The following is a 23,713-nucleotide window of genomic DNA, read 5'->3' as shown; positions in this document are numbered from 1 at the left end:
TTCTCGATTGGTCGGTTAGCGAATTAGCGAATTAGCGGTGCCCAACACTGTCTACGCCCTTTACATTCATCCACTCAAATTTGTCTGATCTAGTTGAAAGAATCAGGACTTCCAGCTGACGTCTTGCAGCAACACGCCTTGGAAGAACTTTTTTGAGGGACTTTGTCATTTTGTGTATTTCTTCAATCGTGTAATCATTCAACACTACCTTAGATGCGAAATTTAATCCGCAAGTGGCTTAAACTCTATCTGTGGGGGTGGTGATCGACCAAATTCCGATAGCAGAAAGAATATTTGTTTCTATATTCTAATTTATATTTGTATCCTAATTGTAACTGCTTCAACTGAAAATGTTTACATGATGTCTTATTTTATTATAACTAATCAACGGATCTTTCCAACTTACAATTTATTGGTGTCCCTTTTCGAGTTGATTTGAGGTTAGGGTCTTATCTCACCGATTGCTTACCGTACTCGTGAAAGCTAATTTTATGTATAGATATTAGAGTTTTTAATTAAATTTTAATTGCATGTATACTCACTCTAGCTTAGTAATGTAAATAGTAGTTTTGAGTCTAGATCTAAGTATTATTTTAGCCAACTTTTATAATTTTAAGTGGAGAACTTATACATAGCGTGTGAAAACGTGTTGTAAAGAATTTGCTAAGTCAAAATGGATGACAGTGTTACTTATCGATGAAAGCGATGCCATCTCCGATGACATGTATTAACAGTTACTAAACTACGGCACGCTCAGTAACGTTACTACGAGGGATCCCGTCGTAACAGTCTCCCACCCGTAAACCCGGGTGTTGGCCTACTCATTCACATGGCCATCATCGGATTTACCAGCTTCTACGACGTTCAGCAATGCCGAGTTAGCTACCGCTCGTTCGAGAACTTCAGCTGACGTTTGAACTTGTGCTTTACAGAGCCTACCATCACGTCCTCGCAATAAGTCCACAATTCGTCCTCGAATCCATTTGTTCCTCAATGTGCTACCAGCCAAGAGAACCAATGCAAACCATTTATAACGACGTATTATTACAGGAATAAATACTTTAACCCAGCGCCGCCATAATTCTCTACATAGTTGTTGAGCTAGGTTCCGGCTACGTCGCAATGTTGTACGTAGCTCGACAGAATTAGTTAGAGGGGGCGTCAGCAAATTCGGACCTTTTAACAGATGTGAACTGAATGATATTCCGCCTACTTTGGCGGCAGGGTCCCAAATTAGCCTGATTTTCTTCACTCGTTCCTCCAGTTCCGAACCCTTTCGCACCTTTCGTTCCAATGTCTCTAATCGACGCACTGCTGTGACGTAGCGTGTTGTTTTTTGCAATATTTTTCTCGTTTGTTTGTTGCTGTCCGATTCCAAATTTTCAATCGGAATGGTCACCCCTGCGTTCTCGATTGCACAATAATCACGTAGCTGTTCATTCAGCTCGTGATTGCTGACCGAAATCGGTTCAAGATGAAAATTCACGGCAGCCCGTTTGGTCGAATGATCTGCTGGGTAACCGTAGATGCTCCAACCCAATCTGCACTTCGCTGCAATAGGATCATTGTACCCTCCTTCTCGCAGTTTCAATGGCACAGTCAGCTTCAGATTGTCTAATCCGATTAATAATTTCGGTTCAATTAATTCGTAATCCTCAACTGGTAGTCCCCGAAGGTGAGGAGATTGCTGTGCAAGCTCGTGGTACCGCATTGCTTGACGGGGGAGCACTAAGCAACTTACGGTACGGGCATGAAATGGCTTTCGTCGAAGGGCGCAATTCTTTCCGGCTATTTCTAATTGCACTCGCTTTGATTTTGGTTCTTCGCGTACTACATTTCCCGTCCATTGCAAAGTCAGAGGTTCCTGTGTACCGTCGAGATTCAATTGCGCGGCCACCGTCTCTTCTATAAGAGTAACAGACGAGCCTTCGTCAATGAATGCGAAAACGACTTGCTTATCGTGCTTCCCAAACAACACGACCGGCAGTATACGGAATATGGGAGACTGAGATATATTTTGACCAACGTGGCTAGCGGAGATTTTTACAGGAGAGAGAGGATGGAGGAGAGTATGGTGTCTATCACTGCACCCTTGTATTCCGCAGCCCGTCCACGATTTACATGGCCATTCTCCGTGGTTGTTAAGGCAGGTTCTACAAAGACCTTTTTGTAGAACTAATTTCCACCTTTCTTCTATAGCTAGAGATTTAAACTGAATACAATCCGCTATGCGGTGCCCTGGCAGTGCACACATTGCGCACTTCTTAACGACGGGTAACGACGGTTTTTTTGTACCCGACTGTTCGCCTGTACACGTAGCGGGAGAGTCAGCCGAATGCGTTTGTACGAATGTTTTTTTCTTCGTTGTTGTCTTGTCACATATACTTGCCTTTCCAAAGCATGGCAAGTCAAACGTGACCTCACTGGCTGCATTAACTAAGCGGGACATAAATTCGCCAAACACAGCCAGAGTAACAGTAACATACCTACTTTTGTAGTTAGCCCACTGGAGCCTTAATGTTCCCGGTAATTTTTCCACCAGTTCTTGCATCAAGACTGGGTTCGCAAGATGGCCATCCTGCCGCGCAGCTTTAAGGTGATCCACTAAATTCTGGACGGCCAATCCGAACTCCATAAGCGTTTCAAGCCGATTCGGATCTGGCTCGGGGAGGTTGTGAATAGTAGTCATGAGAGACCGAATTAATAATTCGGGCCTCCCGTATAAAATCTGCAGCGTTTTCATAACATGGGGTACGCCGGTTGGAAGCAATAGTCTACTACGCACTGCTTCTAATGCGTGACCCTTCAGTGCTCGTTGTAAGCGAACAAGATTTTCAGCGTTCGTGTATCCACACGCGGCGGTGGATTGTTCGAAATTACTCAAAAATATAGGCCAATCCTCTGGACGGCCGGCAAATGTTGGCAAGTCTCTACCCATTACTTGTCGTGCCGCGATCTGCTGTGAACCAATGCCAATAGGTTTGGAATCAGCTGTTTGTTGTTCACGGTTGTCATCTCTCACGTTATGAGAGACAATCGGCTCTTGAGGATCGCCATACAGTGGTTCTAGCTCGTCATGTCTGTTGGGGCATGGAGGGTTACGGCTAAGCCAATTATTAACTTTGCTATTGACATCCACAACAGATTCTTTTCGGCTTGCAGCTGAAACACTAGCGTTCAAAACCTCTCGCTTTTTGTCGATAGTATTCTGCCGAATAAGCTGCTGCTTTGCTTGGAAGGCTTTTGCTTCTTTGATTTCCCGTTCTCTTAAAGCTTTTTCGCGTTCCAATAGCTTACGTTGCTCCTCGAGTTGACGACGCTCTTCCTGCAATTCTCGATTTTGCAGCATTGCGTGCTCTCTCAGCTCAGCTTCTTGTAGCCGTTTCTCCTCTTCGATCAACTGCATTCTTGCCTCTACGGCCGCTTTAACACTCGATCTCATACTACCTGGTGCCGCTGAAGGAACAATCTTCCGAACCCGTTTCGAACCCGTTTTACTGACAGCGGTTTTAGTAGATTTACCGTCTTTGTCAGCGGTGGGTTTGAGAAGCTTAGAGACACCTTCGGCTTTCTGCTTTCCGGTGCAATTTTGACACAAATAGGGTAGATTTTCAATCTTCTCGTCGACACCCGCGCAGATGAAATGTTCCCACTGTTGGCAACTGTCGCATGCCACCATTTGTTTGTCAGCTGAATCGGGAAGATTGCAACGTTGGCAGTTGAATCCGGTAATGTTGAGATGCCCTTCCATCGTCGAATCCCACAAAACAATAAATTTTGAAGATTGTGGGGGTGGTGATCGACCAAATTCCGATAGCAGAAAGAATATTTGTTTCTATATTCTAATTTATATTTGTATCCTAATTGTAACTGCTTCAACTGAAAATGTTTACATGATGTCTTATTTTATTATAACTAATCAACGGATCTTTCCAACTTACAATTTATTGGTGTCCCTTTTCGAGTTGATTTGAGGTTAGGGTCTTATCTCACCGATTGCTTACCGTACTCGTGAAAGCTAATTTTATGTATAGATATTAGAGTTTTTAATTAAATTTTAATTGCATGTATACTCACTCTAGCTTAGTAATGTAAATAGTAGTTTTGAGTCTAGATCTAAGTATTATTTTAGCCAACTTTTATAATTTTAAGTGGAGAACTTATACATAGCGTGTGAAAACGTGTTGTAAAGAATTTGCTAAGTCAAAATGGATGACAGTGTTACTTATCGATGAAAGCGATGCCATCTCCGATGACATGTATTAACAGTTACTAAACTACGGCACGCTCAGTAACGTTACTACGAGGGATCCCGTCGTAACACTATCCTTCAGAGAGCTCTTGAGTGAGGGGCAGTATAAATTATATCGAAAAACCTTAAAAGCAGCCGTGGAACTTCGGTATGAGTTTTTGTTCATCGATTGAGTTCAGCACGAATATCAAGGGAAAACATTGCCGTGGGTCTCTGGTAGCATCCCGTAACCTTCAGGAGTTTGTGCGACTGCTATTTGCGGTTGCAAAAATCTTTTAGGCAGGACGGTACTCAAGCAGCTCTTCAGCGGTGTACTGCATATTCTGTAAAACCTTAATGGAGAGTTCATACTACATAGAATAAATGAGTCCTGTTCACACATATATGTTCAAAAAAGTGTTCATTCAAAAAATTTAACTATTTGTTTTAAAATCTATCAGTACGTTAATTTTATAGAAGCCTTCAAAAGTTGTATCTTAAAATGAAGGCTAAATTATAATTTCCCGAATAAATTTTCCATTTGATTTTTTTTCATGTGACGTCACATAACTTCATACCCCCCCTCCCCCCTACGTCACAAATCGTCACGATTAGGTCAACCCCCCCTCCCCCCTATAAGCGTGACGTACTTTATGAATGCCCCCTAACAAAAAACCTGTTTTAATCCACCTAGTGGTAAAAGGAACCTTTGTTATACGGCCTTACTTGCTATTTGAGATAGAAATCGACACGTCTTCGGAACATAATTCATCTATTGGTTAACGATGCATGGTGCGTTGGTTTACATAAAATTTTTGGAAATTGAATAAGTTCACGAAATTTGAATAAAATAGGAGCACTTATAAATTTTGATAGATTCCTTTTTCAAGAAATTGCTTAGTAAGTTGTTCCTAATATGAGTAAGTGCAAGTAAAAGTAAGTTGTAAAAGCAAATAATATTCTTTAACATATACATTGCGTAGTAAAGGTCTTTTAAATGCCATATTGTTATAAAGTTACAAATCAGGGTTTAACTAACGTATATTCATCAATAAACTTGTTATGAGCAAAATGTTAGAATTATTCAATGCATTAATACTTTAATTTGTTAGGAAAATAGATCAGCATAAGCCGACATCACAGAAACGAAGCAAGCAGCATGTGAAGTCCGCAATTGATCTCTACTGGAACTTTTTCTCGTTTCTTCATATGGAAAAATGGGTCTGTATGCAGCGGAATTATCAGCAAATGTAAAAGATTTAAAATGTATCCGTCTGTTGGTAGTCAAGTAATTCGAGGTCAAAATTGGGGTATTTTTTATAATCAAAGTTCTACAGTTCCTAAACAAGCAAACATAGAGCTATACTATATTCAGCAAAGTTGTGTATTTTTACTATTTGTACAACTTTGTAATACATGAACCAGTCATACAACAATTACAAAAAGAGGTAAAGTAGAAACACTGATTTTACAAATTCATTTACAATAAATAAAATTTTTCCATCTTCGCTGAAGAGATAGAAGGTTGCTGTCTTCAGCAAAATTTCTTGTAATAAAATTCTCTAAAACTTTGCAGAACACATCAATGCGTAATATTGAAACTGAAGACAAACAATTTTTTTATTTCACTTTTAGGGGGATTAATCAAAATTTAAACTCTACCAGACGACAGAGCTTTCAATTTCAAGAAACTCTTCCAAAGGTTCGATAAACCTAAAACCAAGTTTTCCCAGGCAAAACTATAGTGCGCGCGTTTTTTTTTTGGTTTTGGGCTATTGTGCGCGCGAATAGCCGTGTTGAACAGTTGGCGCGAGTGTTCGAGGGTTAATATCTTTTGACCGGCAAAACCAATTCTTATGAAATTTCGCAGATACATTCGCAGTGTCAAAACCTTTCGTTTGATACTAAAATAATTGAAACTTGATACATTATCTTAGTCAAAATTATTATAAATTATTGTTAATTTTGATGTGTGGTACACGATTGTCCATAACTTTCAAATTAAACGTCCAATCAAAAAACTAATCAATAGTGATCTATTAGGCTAAATTGCCTCTCAAATGAGACTAATAGCACAAAAATCGGTTTAGCCATCTCTGAGAAACAGGCGATAATTATTACCTTGTCAAAACAGATTTTTTAAGGTTAACTTTTAAACTACTTGTCTGTTCTCAATAAAACTTCTTGACAATTTTTATATTATAGCAAGAGCTTTCATTTGATACTAATATCATTGAAATCGGTTGTCTAGTTCCGGAGAAAATCGTGTCTGGTAGTTTTCACATTTTTACTCATAACTTTTAAACAAAAAGTCGGACCATGAAACAACACAATAGTGATACACTAGGCAATAGTACCTTTCAAACAAAAGTAAAATCGAACGAATCGGTTCAGCCATCTCCGAGAAACAGGCGATAGAAAATGAAGCGCACACACACACATACATACATACACACACACAGACGTTGCTCAATTCGTCGACCCTTATCGATTGGTATATGTGACTCGGCCCTCCGGGCCTCAGATATACTTTGTGTTTTTCGACCAATTTTTAAACCTTTGTTCAAGTATAACAAAGGTAAAAATATAGTCAAGTTAATTATAGATGTTCCTGAGAAATTAAATAATGATTATTGTGGCAGTAGAAAGGCTAGGTCACGCCGCTAGGTGGATTAATTTGGGTTTTTTGGTTTTGGGTTATTGTGCGCGCGAGTAGCCGTGTTGAACAGTTGGCGCGAGTGTTCGAGGGTTAATATCTTTTGACCGGCAAAACCAATTCTTATGAAATTTTGCAGATACATTTGCAGTGTCAAAACCTTTCGTTTAATACTAAAATAATTGAAACTTGATAAATTGTCTTAGTTAAAATTATTATAAATTATTGTTAATTTTGATGTGTGGTACACGATTGTCCATAACTTTCAAATCAAACGTCCAATCCAAAAACAAATCAATAGTGATCTATTAGGCTATATTGCCTTTCAAATGAGACTAATAGCACAAAAATCGGTTTATCGATCTCTGAGAAACAGGCGATAATTATTACCTTGTCAAAACAGGTTTTACCTTTGTTATAGTATATAACAAAGGTTTAGAAATTGGTCGAAAAACACGAAACTGATCCGAGGCCCGGAGGGCCGAATCACATATATCAATCGATAGAGCTCCACGAACTGAGCAATGTCTGTGTGTGTGTATGTGTGTGTGTGTGTGTGTATGTGTGTGTGTGTGTGCAGCTCATTTTCTATCGCCTGTTTCTCAGATATGGCTGAACCGATTTATGCGTTATTAGTCTCATTTGAAAGGTATTATTGCCTAGTATATCACTATTGAATTGCTTCGTGGTCCGATGTTTCGTTTAAAAGTTATAAGCAAAAATGTGAAAACTACGTGACACGATTTTCTCAGGAACCACACAACCGATTTCAATAATCTTAGTACCAAATGAAAGCTCTTCCTAAATTATAAAAATTTTCGGGAAGTTTTATTGAAAACAAATAAGTAGTTTAAAAGTTATGCTTAAAAACGTGTTTTGACAAGGTAATAATTATCGCCTGTTTCTCAGAGATGGCCAAGCCGATTTATGCGCTATTAGTCTCATTTGAAAGGTAATATAGCCGGATAGATCACTATTGAATGGTTTTTTGATTGGACTTTTAGTTTGAAAGTTATGAGTAATTGAAGTTACACGTTAAAATTTACAATACTTTATAGCGATTTTAACCAAGATAATTTATCTAGTTTCAATTGTTTTAATATTAAACGAGAGGTCTTAACACTGCAAATGTATTTACCAAATTTCATAAGGATTGGTTCTACTGGTCAAAAGATATTTAAAAATGATTGATGAAATTTATTCAAGAAAACCTTAATGACCAAACCTTTAATTGGACTAAACCTTTAAAACAGAATAATATAGTAAAAATGTGTAATTTTTCAACGGATGTTTCTTTGCAGCAGTTAATTAATAAAATATAGCACATTTTCTTACACTTTTAGGGTGACCGTGAATCCACCTAATAGGGTGACACAAATTTTTGTTTTTTACATGCGTCCAAAAAACTTGCGTCTTCGCAAAAATTCTAGAATACTAAAATAAGCAACTTTGCTACATATAGTAACTATCTATCTCTTACTGGTTGCGAAATTTAATGATTTGTTTGAAGAAACCACTTTAAAATCAAGCAAAGCAAAGCCATGGGTGTAAACGTCCTTCAGAACTTTAACCGGAAAGCATTCAGATTCACACCATGCACGAAGCATTACGACTAAACTGAGGGATTCCTATGTCATCAAAAACTTTTCTCATAGGTCAACCATCTTTCAAATCATCATTTCAAATCAATTTCGAAAAGCCACCCTTCTTTATCGACAGACTTCGCAGCCGGTTATTAGAGTACAGGAAAATTACGGGGCTAGGGCAAAGATCCTATTCACTCTGTTGCGACACCGATCAGTCGAGATTCGAACATACAATGACTGGCTTGTTAGGCTAGCATTGTACCCTGAAGCTAACAGCCACTTTAAAATCAGTTCTGCTCAAAAATTCTGTGCACGATGTTTTCATTGCTTTCCTATATTCTATAAAGTAATTTAGTATGTTAAAATACACTTTGAAAATTGTTTATCGCTAGGATGCATATGGATGATAACTAGCACAGCGTTAACAAACAGTTGAATTAAATTCCGAAGACGTGTCGATTTCTTTATGATCATTTCCAGCTCCAGAAATAGTTTCTTTCTAAGCCTAATATTTGACGAGCAGCATTCCAAAAGGTCCAATGTGCAAATGAGAGATTCTCTTTGCGACTCGTCTCTTACGGTTATTACGGCGGCATAAATGCACTTGAATGCATCTATTTTGCATGAAACGGTTACTGGTGTTATTGGAAAGCTTATCCTTTAGAATAATTGGGTTGAAATGTATTTATGCCGCCGTAATAAGCATAAGAGAAGAAACGCAAAGAGAATCTCTCATTTGCACATTGGACCTTTTGACATGTTGGTCGAGATTTCCAGGTTTATCTGTGAGTAAAAAATAAAAAGGTTTGACAAAACGGGTCTTTTTTTAAAAAGGAGGCCACTAATACCACTAATCGTACCACTAATGGAGGTATCAACCGGCACCAAATTTAAGATTTTTGCTTTCTGACCTAAAATGAACAATCTGACAAAATTTGGTTCAAATCCGTGAAAGTCGATTACACGGTTATCGGATACTTTGCATGTGTTGACTCCAATAGATAATTTTGAGATTTCACATCTGAATAACTTGAGAACGGCTGGGCCTAAGAAACAGTTTATATAAGAATTTAGTTCAAAGTGATGCGTATATAATTTGACTCTATCAGTTTTATGAAAATTACAAATTCAAATACAAATCAAAAATAATATTTTAACTGAAAATGCCTATGTCAAAGATGGTATAACAAAGGTTCCTTTCACCACTAGGTGGATTAAATCGGGTTTTTTACCTTTGTTATACTATAACAAAGGTTTAGGAATCGGTCGAAAAACACGAAATTGATCCGAGGCCCGGAGGGCCGAGCCACATATACCATTCGACAGGGTTCGACGAACTGAGCAATGTCTGTGTGTGTGTGTGTGTGTGTATGTGTGTATGTATGTGCGGGGCGCAACTTTTCTATCGCCTGTTTCTCGGAGATGGCTGAGCGGATTTGTTCGCTATTACTTTTGTTTGAAAGGTATTAGTGCCTAGTATATCACTATTGAATTTTTTCGTGGTCCGACTTTTCGTTTGAAAGTTATAAGCAAAAATGTGAAAATTACGTGACACGATTTTCTCCGGAACCAAATGACCGATTTCAACGATCTTAGTATCGAATGAAAGCTCTTGTTTAGGCTAAATTTTTCGGATAAATTTTATTGAAAACAAACAAGTAGTTTAAAAGTTATGCTTAAAAAACCTGTTTTGACAAGGTAATAATTATCGCCTGTTTCTTAGAGATGGCTAAACCGATTTAGACGCTATTAGTCTCATTTGATAGGTAACATAGCCATATAGATCACTATTGATTTGTTTTTTGATTGGACGTTTAATTTGAAAGTTATGAGCAATTGAATACAACACATTAAAATTTACAATAATTTAAAACGATTTCATCTAAGTTAATTTATCTAGTTTAAATTATTTTGGCATCAAATTAGAGGTTTTAATGCTACAAATATATCTGCAAAATTTCAGAAGAATTGGTTTTGCCGATCAAAAGATATTAACCCTCCAACACTCGCGCCAACTTTTGTAATACGGTCACTCGCGCGCACAATGGCCCAAACCCAAAACGACATGCCTACTAGAGTTTTGACTGGGAAAACTTGGTTTTAGGTTTATGGAACCTTCGGAAGAGTTTCTTGAAATTAAAAGCTTTATCGTCTGGTAGAATTTAAATTTTGATTAATCCCCCTAAAAGTGAAATAAAAAAAATATTTTTCTTGAGTTTCAAAATCACACATTGATGTGTCCTGCAAAGTTTTAGAACATATTATTACAAGAAATTTTGTTGAATACAGTAACCTTCTATCTATTCAGCGAAGATAGAAAAATCTTATTTATTGTATATGAATTTGTAAAATCAGTATTTTCTATTTTAGCTCTTTTTATAATTGTTGTATAACTTTTTCATGTATTACAAAATTGTACAAATAGTAAAAATACACTACTTTGCTGCATATAGTATACCTCCATGTTTGTTTGTTTAGGTACTGTAGAACTATGATTATAAAAAATACCCTAATTTTGATCCCGAATTACCCGACTATCGACAGACGGATACATTTAAAACATTTTACATTTGCTGATAGTTTTGCTGCATACAGACACCATTTTTCCATATGAGAAAATTCCAATTTGGGTCAATTGCGGTACACCTCACATGCTGATTGCTTCGTTTCTGTGATGTCAGTTTATGCTGATCTATTTTCCCAACAATTTAAAGTGTTAATACATTGAATAATTATGACATTTTGCTCATAACAAGGTAATTGAAGAATATACGTTAGTTAAACAGCGATTTGTAACTTTATAATAATATGGCATTCAAAACCCTACACGTGTTGTACAAAATGCAACAGCGTGAGTAACCGAAGGTTAACAAAAATTGATGAAATTTATTCAAGAAAACTTTATTGATGTTAATCAAAAAGAATGGCACTACAGAAATTTATGCGTAGTTCAAAAACCTATAAACTAGACTTTTACTATGCAATGTATATGTTAAAGAATAATATTTCCTTTTACAACTTGCTTTTACTTGCACTTACTCAAATTAGTAACAACCAACTTTCCCTTACTCAGTAATTTCATGAAAAAATCAAAAAATCAATCAAAATTTATAAGTGCTGCTATTTTGTTCAAATTGTGTAAACCTGTTCAATTTCTGTTTCTGTTTCTGTTTGCAGCACAAGGTGGGGCAGTTAGAGCCAAGTCTGTCCAGGGCTGAGATAAGGTGGTTGTGATAATGTTAAAAGAATCCGTGCGGATTACGCTAGCTCCATAATGTATTGGTGATTATGGATTAATGGGCGGAAGAAGAGTGACAGAACTTGGCTTGATATAATTGTGTGCTTGGTTAATATAGCATAAGATGGCTTGTACTTATCTTGTTTTCTCCTTCCTTTGTTTGTTTCCTCATCTTGTTCGTAGTCAATCTTAAACCTGAAGCAGGCTCCACGCCGGCCGTCCTCTCCATCGTTGTCACCAGTGTGGTCATCTGTGGCTGGTCTCTTGCCTCCCCTCACGGCAACATTATTGTTGCCGTGAGAAGAAGCGATAGAGATCAGGCAGAAAAGAAAAGAAAAGAGGAATTTTTTAGTCAACATGTTGATTGCAATTTTCAAGTTAGTAATATCACGAGAATTCTATGTCTGTCCATCACCTATGCTACTACCGACTAACTACTCGCTAGGCTGGACGCTACTCATCTCCCAAATACCCATGTCATCACGATTGACCCAGCGCTGTTCCACAACCTATGCTCATTAAAAACCACAGCCGCCTCTTTATCTACCATCTTTGCAGTATTGTAGCTGATGGCGTAAATTTTCGAATATTTTGTGCGGAATATTATTCAAGAGCAATATTATCGCTCAGAACTATCGAAAAACTACTTGAACTTCCGAAAAATAGAGCAGATGCGATGTAATGGGGACTGGTACTCGCTCGTATTATTCCCGGTGGCATTAATTGCATATTTGTAGCGGTAGTCAACCGATTTGTCGGTATGCTCTTCAGACCGTGGTCAATTGAAATGATTCTGTAACTAAGAAGGGATGAGGTGGATCAAAAAGAACTTCACTTGGAGATATGTATATATGCCGTGTTAGGTCTTAAGTGCAAGCTGTCACTAAAGCAAGACTTAATAAGATGTTAACGACGTTGATAATTCTGTGAGGATGGTATTGAATCGAAAAATAAATCCTCATACCACGGCCATATATTATGTACTATGACCCCATTTTAGGAAGTGGAAATGATTGAAGACAGCCCTTCGCTATCGCTTGAATCAGCCAAAGAATCGAATACCTGTTTTTACTTGAAGAAGTTTTAACTCTAAAAAGATTTAGTTAGAAATGGAATTTCAGTTGAAGTCTGCCAGCATTGGGCAATGGACAGAACAAGATATATATCGAGGCTATAAATCTTTTCGAGTGATCCACTAAGTCCGACCGCGACGACAGCCGCAAGAATGGACAGGAGCAGGCCGCCGGTGAGTTGCCACCGTTCGACTTGATGGACTCTCCGACAGAGGCTCATCAGCATTAGGAAGGCCCTTGGGAGACAAACAGCGTCATACATGATCATTTTATGTTGTTAGTTGAATACCGTTAACGCGGTTAGTCACAAGACATGCAAATCATTCTAATAAAGGAGGGAAATAAGAAAAAAAATCAGAGGGGTTGTGCACAAGACACGACCGCATATATAGGTGACGCAGGACTACGTAAGCCTCTTGGTAGTGATAGTACAGTAGACTCTCGGAAAAGTTAACTCTCTGAAAAGTTAATTGTTCAGAAAAGTTAAGTGAATATCAGCTCTCATGTTGCTCTAAAAAGTTAATTTTGCCTTAACTTTTCTGAGAGTTTGAATTTATTGGTTGTCCAAGCGTTCGTCCACACACGTGAGTTTACCTTCTATCTTTATTTCTCATTTTTAGTTTATCGTCGCCTTTCCACAGTTTCATACAGAGTCGCATCATAACTGGGATTAAATTAAATTTTTGTACCGGACAGTCGCAACAATAGTTTAATACGAGCACATAGTTACTTCAGGATTATTGATTACATACTGGAAAAGCGCAAACTCAGATGAATTTTAAATGCAAAAGAAGGAACAGCAAGGAACTAAAAATAAGCGCGAACATTATCAAAACGTAGTCGCAGAAAAAACAAAAGTATACTAGTGTAACCGATTATTTTAAACTTACTGAAAGGAACTAAGTATTATTTCAATAAGATCTTGCTACATATTTCTTTCCATTACAACTTCCAGATACATAAAAATGTGTATACTATATCCCGGAATGCATTTTTCGCACTACTCGGAAAAGTTAATAGTTCGGAAAAGTTAATTGACTCATTCCCCAATCGATTAACTTTTCCGAGAGTTCACTGTAGCATGTATCGATGCTTGTAATCATTCGTTTCTTCATGTATACATGCTGTATGCAACATATATACATGCTACATTTATCAAAGTAGTAACATTGCATACGTTCAATCCTCAAAGGATTTCAGAGTTATTTCAATGTGCATGTGGAAACAATTTAACAAAATCAAGAACACAAACGATTACTTTCCTGCTACCTTACAGAAATTGAAGATTGTTTTTATTATCCATGGTTACCCACGTCCAAGGGATTTTACCAATTCAATCCTATTTTATCAACATCACATCTTTTCACTACACTTCTAATGAAACGGCAGGCATGCGTATTCATACACAGTCATATTATAGCCGAACACTACAGCACAGCTGTAGCACGTTTTTCCAACACAGATATCAAATTCGCCTAGGTTTAATCGTCTCGCAGTAAAGAATTTGCGATCTGTTGTGGCAGCGGACTTGTGTCGTTTTTTCTGGCACACTTTCCTAACACAGACATCAAATTGGACTAGGTTTAATCGCGTTCGTAGGAAATCTGTTGGTACGAGGGGGTTTTGTCACTCTCTCTGGCGTACTTCCCAAGCAAGGACATCAAAATGGTCTAGGTTTAATCGCGGTGTTAAGAAATCTTGTTGAAATGAGGAAACTTTGTCACTTGTTTTGGCTTACTTCCCAAGCACAGATATCAGATTGGTATAGGTTTAGATCTACCTAAAGAATCTTCCAACCAATCATGAAGCGAGAATTCTGGTAAAACATAGGTTCATCATTTTCAATTTTTCAATAGTTCAACATCAAGAATCTATACTTTTCTTCATTTGGGCCAATTCTTAGAAGATTTTCCAATCGATTGGTGTAAGAATATTGGAAATCGATCGGAAAACCGCTGAGCTATTAGCGCTCAAAACCTTTCATTTTTCGTGACGCTCGTATTTTTCGATTTTTTGGAATGACACCCTATCTCAAAACTTGCCGTAAGACGTAGTCCTACGTCAAAAAAAAAAAATTATAATTACATCCAAAACAATACAATAGAGGTGACAGTAACAGCAACGATAGCAATATTAGTAATAATAGTAATAGCATAGAAAACTGATACAGGAAACACATCTACTGACTATAACTTCCTGCCCATTAATAATTGTAATGTGGCAGCATAGGTATAAGAAGAATTTCCGACTCATCATAGAACACTCAAACATATATTCATTCGTACCTATACACCCATGCACACTCATACATGCATACACATGTATACATGTACGTGTGTGTATATTTTTCAGTGCTGTGCTGTCCATAATCGCATAACAGCCACAAATTCTATGGCAATCTCATAGAAAATGTCTCGATTACGCAAATAAAGACATCACATCATTTTTGAACACTCGTTCGTTCTAACTAGCGATACATTTTAATTTTCATGAGTAAGTCAAAATCTCATGAATGGTGGGTAGGATTTGGTTTCAGTTTTCTAGAGAAATTTCTGTGCATACCAGCAATTCATCTAGGGAACCGAGTAAGCCCTCCCGGTGCTTCGGCCCAAACGGATTGAATTTAAAATCAAATCCGTTCGATTTCGCTCCATTCCGCTTTACGAGACACATGCTACACATAAAGCTAAATTATGCAATACTACATACTACACATATATCCAACTTAAACTATAAACATTCTACATGCGGAACTAAGAATTTTTAGGTCGTTTGGCCGAAGTACGCGTCAAACCACCTACCCATGGGAGGGAAATTGTGTAAACCTGTTCAATTTGCAACAATTTTATGAAAACAAACGCACTACGCAACGTTAACCAATAGATGAATTATGTTCCGAAGACGTGTCGATTTCTATTTTAATAGCAAGTAAGACCGTATAACAAAGGTTCCTTTCGCCACTAGGTGGATTAAATCGGGTTTTAAGGTTAACTTTTAAACTACTTGTTTGTTCTCAATAAAACTTTCTGACAATTTTTATATTATAGCAAGAGCTTTCATTTGGTACTAAGATCATTGCAATCGGTTGTCTAGTTCCGGAGAAAATCGTGTCTGGTAGTTTTCACATTTTGATATGAAAAAAAATTAATGTAAATGCGTTAGAAATTGATTAAATACTTTAAATCAACTATTGCAACCATTTTATGTTAGTCCGCCAAGAGCCATCCGTCTGGTGCAAATAAATTATTGGAAACGTACGGTAAGACGTCCTACTGATCTGATATAACAAAATTATGATTTTTTCAAAATTTTTAGTCGTTAATGTCCCCTTAAACAACAAACTCGACTAAAGATTGAGACCTGTGAGTTCGACTCTCACCCCTGCTCTATTCGCTCTAAGTCTATATTTTTGGCCTAATACAGGCCGGACTCGATTATCCGGGGATTCGATTAACCGGGGATTCGATTATCCGGGATTCAATTATCCGGGTTTTAGACTCGATTATCCGGGTGAAAAAACATTTTTTTTATTAAATGATTTATTTTAAACCTTAATGCTATAGTTTTCATGCTACATGATGATTCCAACTTGACAAGTATTGATTCACCTCCCTAAAGCTACAAAATTTCTTTGTTATATTCCTTTTATCGGCGAACAAAACAAAAATAAATCCTGAAATGATGGATTCAATTTTTTTACTTAAAACTCATCATCATCATCATCATCATCATCATCATTATCATCATCATCATCATCATCATCATCATCATCATCATCATCATCATTATCATCATCATCATCATCATCATCGTAATCATTAGTAGAAAAAATTGCAAACAAGGAATTTTTTGACTTTAGAGGAGATTGATCAATAATAAAAAAAAACATTTATGATACCTAAATATTGAAAAACATAACGTACAAAAAATAATATTGTACCAAAAAAATCATCAGTGGAAAAGATCGTAAGAAAGGAATTTTCTGACTTTTGGGAAGATAAATCAATAATAAATTAAATATTTCTGATACTTGACAACCAAAAAAAATTTTGTACCAACAATGATGATTCGATTATCCGGGTGATTCGATTATCCGGACTGAAAATAAAACTGATCACCCGGATAATCGAGTCCGGGCTGTATTAAGAATTTTTCAGTTTATTTGAATCTACATTTTTCGCATTAAGCATTTATTCTTCCCCAACATTATTGATTACGTTAATAATGAACATATTTTCAATCATCTTAAACTTCGCATATGCAGTATGCTGCAACTGCAACCAAAATCCTGACAATGCTAAAACCCTAAGATATTAGTTGGTACTTGTCAACATAAATTGCAAAATATTGTTTTAATGTCTGTTTGCGTTCCTTCAACGATGTTTGTATTTGTAATGTGTTCGATTTTACTCTGTCTAGAAATGTGTTTAGTAATAGAATCCGAGGCTTAAATTAGTTATTACGTAAACAATCTGTACGACATAGTCGAAGATGGTGAAATAAAATAAAAATAAAATAAATTAAAATTAAAATAATTACTGTTTATATCAAGGATTATTTGTTTTGAATTGATAGATATCTTATACAAAATTTATACTATTTTATTCCAACCCGCTTTTGCTGCATCGAACGGAAAAATATATTAGGGGTATCCACGTAGCGCTTGCTATGTTGCGTATACGATGTATTGCGTATTTATACTGCCGCTATTTATATAACAGTTCCATCTCCATAGAAACGAAATACATCATCTACGCAACATAGCAAGCGCTACGTGAATACTAAGTACTGCTATGTTAGCTATTCCGTGCCGTCTTGCATTTGTGTGATATCTATACGCAGCTTTGGCTGTTCGTGCCAGCGCACCTTCCCTTGTGCAAACTAGCGAAACACGATGGAGAAGAGGAGACTAACAAGTGTGAGTGTGAAGAAACAACACACTCACTTTTGAGTGCGCTGCACCGACGCTGTATGGTTCAATATTTCACTTCTCTGGCCAACTGTGATTCACACAGGAAAGAGAGGGTGTAGTTCACCGGCGTGCAGAAACACAGTGAACGTGCCATCCCTGATGACAAGTGATTTTTAAAAGAAATCTCTATGTCTCAATGGTTGCAGGTGTGCTACTTATGAACCCCCGTCCACGTATTTTCAAAGCCACCATTGCATTCAATGAAAAATTGAATCTGAATGTTTCGCCCTTGTCTTTTTAATATTCACTTAAACAATATTTTTTGAAACAGTGGTTCTACAATTGATGAAGGGACGGTAGGGGAAAGTAATGAAGAATTTTTGAATGGCGGGGAAAGAATGGAAAGGTGAGGGTAGGGGGGTTATTGGTAGCTATTCTTAACAAGTTGTCGTTGTGACTCCTACCTTTTGTCCAATGCTGGAAGGTGCATGGGTCGAACCAAGCTATAATCTGAGATTATAACCGGATTCGAACCTACAACACCCGCCAGGGCACAAGTATAAGGTACAAGTACCAATGCGCCACATGCTCTGGCGGGAGCCACAACAACTTGTTAAGCATAGCTAGCAATAACCGCCCCTTCCCACCTTTCCACTCTTTCCCCACCATTCAAAAATTATTCATTACTTTTCCCTACCGTCCCTTCATCAATTGTAGAACCACCGTTTTAAAAAAATATTAATATATGCTTGACCGCATCTCAAGGTCAAGACTAAAAACACGAGTCCACTTAAGCAATGGCACTCACAGATTCTTATAAACATACATATGCCAGAAATGCAGTTTATATTAGTCTTTGATCTAATGATCTGATAGTCCTACGTTACCCTTTCGTACAACCCTTAGGGCTGTTACCTTGTAATTTTTGCAGAAAGTCTGGCTCAAACTAGAAATACTCAGAGGTGAGAGATACGCGGAAGCAGCCATCTTGGGAGCCAATCGAGCAGCGAGAATTGTCAGAAGGGAGCCAATCGAACACGAATACTGTTTGCTTAAATATTTGATTAACAAGTATTGAAATAGTTATGAAATCTACTTAAGCCATTGTCACGCACCTTGAATATTATATTCGGACACAGTGTGTATAAAGCTTTGCGATGCATTTCACATTGATTAAGTTGAAAGATATATCGCTCTATTGTGCAAAATTGATGTAAACAAAGTAGAAGCGGATCATGTTGAAAACAATCAAGTCACACTGCTACAGTATTTTGCTCCGCAGCAAGTGCTGGCAGTTTTTGTACACTGATGCCAAATCGTTGGCTTTAGTTTCCGCGTATCTCTTACTGTGAGTATATCTAGCTCAAACGGCTTCAAGAAAAATGTATGTAAGCGAATGGTCGTGGGTTCTAGAGTGACTATATACAGAGTGGCGACAATGTCAAAATTGGAATGATAATTATCTGTCAGTGTCATTCCAATCGAGCAGACAACCTATCCAACGCGTATGCAGGAAAGAGAAAGAAAAACCTAGGTTAAACCGCATTGCATACATTTGGGATGACTTGGCGCCACTCTGTATTTAGTCACTCTAGTGGGTTCGAATCTTAGTAGAATCAGGCCATTCGATGTCAAAGTGACTTTAGCATGGGTTTATTCTCAGGCCCCTCACTTACCCTTCCTTAATGCTGAATTCTATGTTATCCCGATAAGGCCTATTGACAGCGCAAAATGAGACTCTTATAGTTAAATGCACTGGTATGCTGTGCCAGGGATGGCTGTAATTGGGGACAGCGCTATCATGTGGAACAAGGTGGGTGAAGTAGAGAAAGCATTGATAGAAGGGTAAAACCCAATTACACACAAGCACGCATGAAATTCAATAAGCATATCGCTCACTCAACAGCGATTATAGCAAAGAAATGCAGTGCAGGTCATACAGTAAACACCCGGGCGATATCACAATAGATCTAACGATACTGGTCGCAGTGATGAGTCCATACAAAAAAAAAAGAAAAATGTATGAGAATGACATTCGTGCCAGGGATGTGCATAAAACACCAATCGAACCGTGAAATCGCGGCTCCAAATGAGCAAAGTAAACAAACTTTCGTATAGGCAGGGAAGACTAAGTTTTGTAATCTACTTGAAATGTTAAAACTTAACGTTAAACTATTGATTGGATTGATTACAAAAAATACAAAAATACCATACAGTCAGTCCACAATAATGGGTCACACACAATTGTGGGTCAGTTTTAGCTTTAGTTGCTAATTTCCGTTTAAATATGACCTAATGATTGATCAAATTATTAGTGCTTCCTATGAATAACGATTTTATCAATCAATTAGTATAACATTCATGCATTAATCGGTAGATAAAGCTAAAATGACCCATAACTGTGTGTGATCCATGTAGAGTTGCCAAGTTTGAAAATTACAAAAACCGGCCGGTCGATCCCGTCTTCAAAACATGCGGGCGAGGGGGGGGGGGAGCGTCAGGTCGCTGTGGCATTTTTGTATATATAGCATAATAAAGGATTTGATTGGAATGTGTAAATGTGTCTAGCCAGGTAACCAATAAGCATTTCCAATGCAATCTAAAAGCAAGCCAATAAGCATTTAAGTTGCCTTAAATGCTACTTAAATGCTATTTTGGCAAAATATGCGGCTACTTTACTGCTAGCCCTCTTATAGCGCTGACAATGCTTATTTGCAGCTAGTTACCAACAAGAAGAATTTAAATAGAATTGTGGATGCCAATTTACAACATTTATGCAGTCAAAAAGCTGATAAACAACAACCTGCAGCAGGCTTGGCATGCACTTCTCGCTTTGATTTTGCTCTTTTGATTACTGCATCTCAGCCAAGCAAAATTTGAAAAACTAGTGTATGGGGCATTTATAGAATTAGTTATTATCTACAACATTGCTGAAGAAAGTAATGTTAAACGCCAGGGATGCTAATAAACGACTGATTTACTGCTTATTTTAATGCTTATTGGTTACGTGGGTAGTCGCCGGTAGATGTAACCGTTGACAGTTTCCCGTGTAAATGGGATGATGAGCAGTCAGTGGAGACGAACGGCAGGACATCACAGTCGCAACCACACCGAACATTGAATGGACTATTGGAGGTAGTAACAACCTGCTTCTGGCGCTAGTGGACAATTTAATGTATATTACCGCCAGAAGTCTTTTTTTACACGGTTTGTTTTTTTTTTCGATTACTCGAAAACAGTGCAACTAAAGAACTATTTACAATCTACGTGAGAAATGTAGAGCTACTCCCAAATGTATTGAGAAATAAATGAATGGTCTCTAAGTTACCCCGTTCTTAATACGCAAAAAACTAAACCGTGTAAAAAAAGTACTTGAGTGTATTGTCACTGCAACACTAGCTATCTTCAATGATCCACTGCTCAGGATTACTAATAAATGTATCAGAAAATTTAAAAAATCAAGTAAAAAGTACAAATCCGGCTTCATATGTCGGCAAACCGGCCTTTTTGTCGGATTGACCGACCACCGACTTTGCAAGTGAAAAACCGGTCGGGCCGGCCAAAAACCGGCCACTTGGCAACCCTAGATCCATGATTGTGGACTGACTGTATAATGCTTTAAAAAAATTCAACTGGCTTGTTCAATTGGCAAAGTATGTGTCGTAATTCGCGAAGTTCCACGAAACATACCTTGCGATTCTCGCAACTTACTGCTGATTATAGGAAGATTGATCCAATTCTGACTGGTTGCCAAAACTATTTAAATAAAATAAATAAAAAAGTGTTGCCGAATTAGGCAGTTTTTCTCTCTGCGCGTCTGTTATCCACTGCTTTATCTACCGTCTGTAATTTTAACCACTTGAGGAGAGATAACTATCGAACTGTCAAATTATAAAAAGTTAAATATTTCGCGAAATGGTTCACAGCCTGAGGAGGAATCATCCCTACTTCCACTTCTGTTCTGTGTTTTTAATTAAGTCTATGCAACTAACCTTCTTACAAACAACACACTCATATCCTCGGTTTTCATCATGTAGTCTTTCATGATTGCGGCGCTTATTAGGATGATTGAATACCATATCACATTTCTCACATTTCAGTTTTGTCGTATGGTATTTCATGTGTTGCTTTAATGACGATTGCGAACCGCAAGTTTTACCACACACTTCACAATTAACTAAGCAAGGAGCACCTCCTCCCAAATGAAAAGTTTGTGTATGATAGTATTTTCCCGCAGCGTTACTGTAGCGCCGGTCACAATAGTCACATTTGACTGGCTGAGCATGCATTTTCATATGACTGTTCAATGTGCGGACTCGTGTTAGGGTGACCGTTTCCATTACACATTCTTTGCAGGTATACGGAAGCTTATCAATATGAACGGAAAAATGTTCTATCATCGATTTTCTTGAGCCCAATGAATCACTGTTACAAATATAACATCTATAATCGTGCAACGTTGGAAATGGCTCTTGTTTTTCTTGCAAACTGTTTAATGCACTTGTTTTCTTTTTTGAATGTTTATCAACTACTCTTGGCCTACCCCTTTTCTTTCTATGTATTGTATCGTCTGATGCCTCATTACTGTCTTCTTGTTTTCGTTCTTTTACAACCGGATCGAATCTAGCTTCCTCGTAGGTCTCTTCCGTTTCAACAAGTTCTCGAAATACTTTTGCTTGTCTTCTAGGCCATCTGGTACTTTTTTTTTTGCTAATTAACCGTTGTTTTTTTCGTCGCCTGTTGTTCAAATTTGCATCTTCCTCGCTAGAAACATTGTCGGACTTCAAATTTTGTTCGTCTATCAAATTATCCAGATCATCGCCATTCGGATCATTGTCATCATCCGCAATGCTATTCACATACCGACTAATGTTTATCTTATCAACTTCTTTTTTACATCCAGGAGTTGCAATTGACAAATTATTATTTTCTTGATTATCTGCTACAGCCACGTTTACATTTATAGATTTTTTAAGCTTTGTCAGAGGAATGTCTTCCTCAGCATCACTACTTAGGATTTCTTCTTTGATTTCATTAAATTCAAACCTATGAGTAAAGTGAGTAAAATTTCAGTTAATAGCTTACTTAAAATGACAAATGAAATCTCACAAATGGTCGCTGGTTAACTCTACTGATTGGAGTCCAGTGTCCTTTTTTTCCACTTTGATTAAAATATTTGATAAGTTCTCTGCATGGTCGTGCATCTTATTATTGGAATTACCATAGAATGCTTTTTCACGGTGAATATATTTTCTCTTCTTGTCCTGTCGTAACTCATTTACAATATCCGGCAATTCAGCGTCATTGTGAAGCTTGTCACGTAGTTTTCGATCGCTTTCTTTAAACAATGTTACATTCTCTCTAATCCTAATAAGCTTAACAGCACACGATTTACAAATCAGCTTTGGTAATCTATCATCTTCTTTGATCTGAAAACATCAGCTTTTACATTAGGTGTTTACAAAATCATTGTTTATTTACCTCAAGTTTAATATAATCTTGTATAATAAATACTAAATTGTGATTCCGGAAAATCGTGAAAATCGAACGAAGTACCACCGTAGTAGATAAACAAAGACGACACATTCGCACTCTACGATTCCCCATCGAAATTTTTAATTTTATAATACGACACCTCACTTTTTCTAAAATTTAAATAAATATTCCTATTGATAAATCACTTTTTTTTAAATAACATCAACAAAGCAGAACATGAGAATATTATATATGTCGACTAACATTTGAAAGGGGCGGATAAGCCAACTGTCAAACAGAACGAGTGAGAGTTCGAATTTTTTGCTGGAGCAGCATACAGTGGACCCCCGTTCGTTTGAACGATTCCTCATGCAAACTAATGGGGTTACTTTTTAATTTGAACAACTGGTAACCCGAAATATGCTGAAACCGCTGTGAACTGGCCGCCCTGCTCTTTGTTATTGTTTTGGTGGTTTGTTTTAGTCGGCAGTTGCAAGTGCGAATATTGCATTTTCCGATCGAATTTCTATCTTAATCGTTAG

The 23,713-nt window shown here is 37.4% G+C and overlaps 1 protein-coding gene across 1 annotated transcript in view; it reads right to left on the bottom strand.

Annotated features, from left to right (window-relative positions):
• The window catches only part of LOC128744562 (zinc finger protein 878-like), a 77,549-nt gene extending 54,231 nt beyond the window's left edge, over window positions 1–23,318 (bottom strand). The window contains exons 1-3 of the mRNA XM_053841660.1: window positions 23,178–23,318; window positions 22,806–23,125; window positions 21,689–22,742 (exon numbers count right to left, since the gene is read on the bottom strand). Coding sequence (XP_053697635.1) covers window positions 21,689–22,742; window positions 22,806–23,125; window positions 23,178–23,303 — 1,500 coding nt within the window. The 5' untranslated portion in view covers window positions 23,304–23,318. The remainder of the gene's footprint in view (window positions 1–21,688; window positions 22,743–22,805; window positions 23,126–23,177) is intronic.
• Between the last annotated feature and the right edge of the window lie 395 nt (window positions 23,319–23,713).

This window comes from Sabethes cyaneus, chromosome 1 (genome assembly GCF_943734655.1).
Source record: "Sabethes cyaneus chromosome 1, idSabCyanKW18_F2, whole genome shotgun sequence".
Taxonomy (NCBI): Eukaryota; Metazoa; Arthropoda; class Insecta; order Diptera; family Culicidae; genus Sabethes; species Sabethes cyaneus.
The sequence above is the reverse complement of the archived record's forward strand: the minus strand, read 5'-3'. Positions and strand labels throughout refer to the sequence as shown.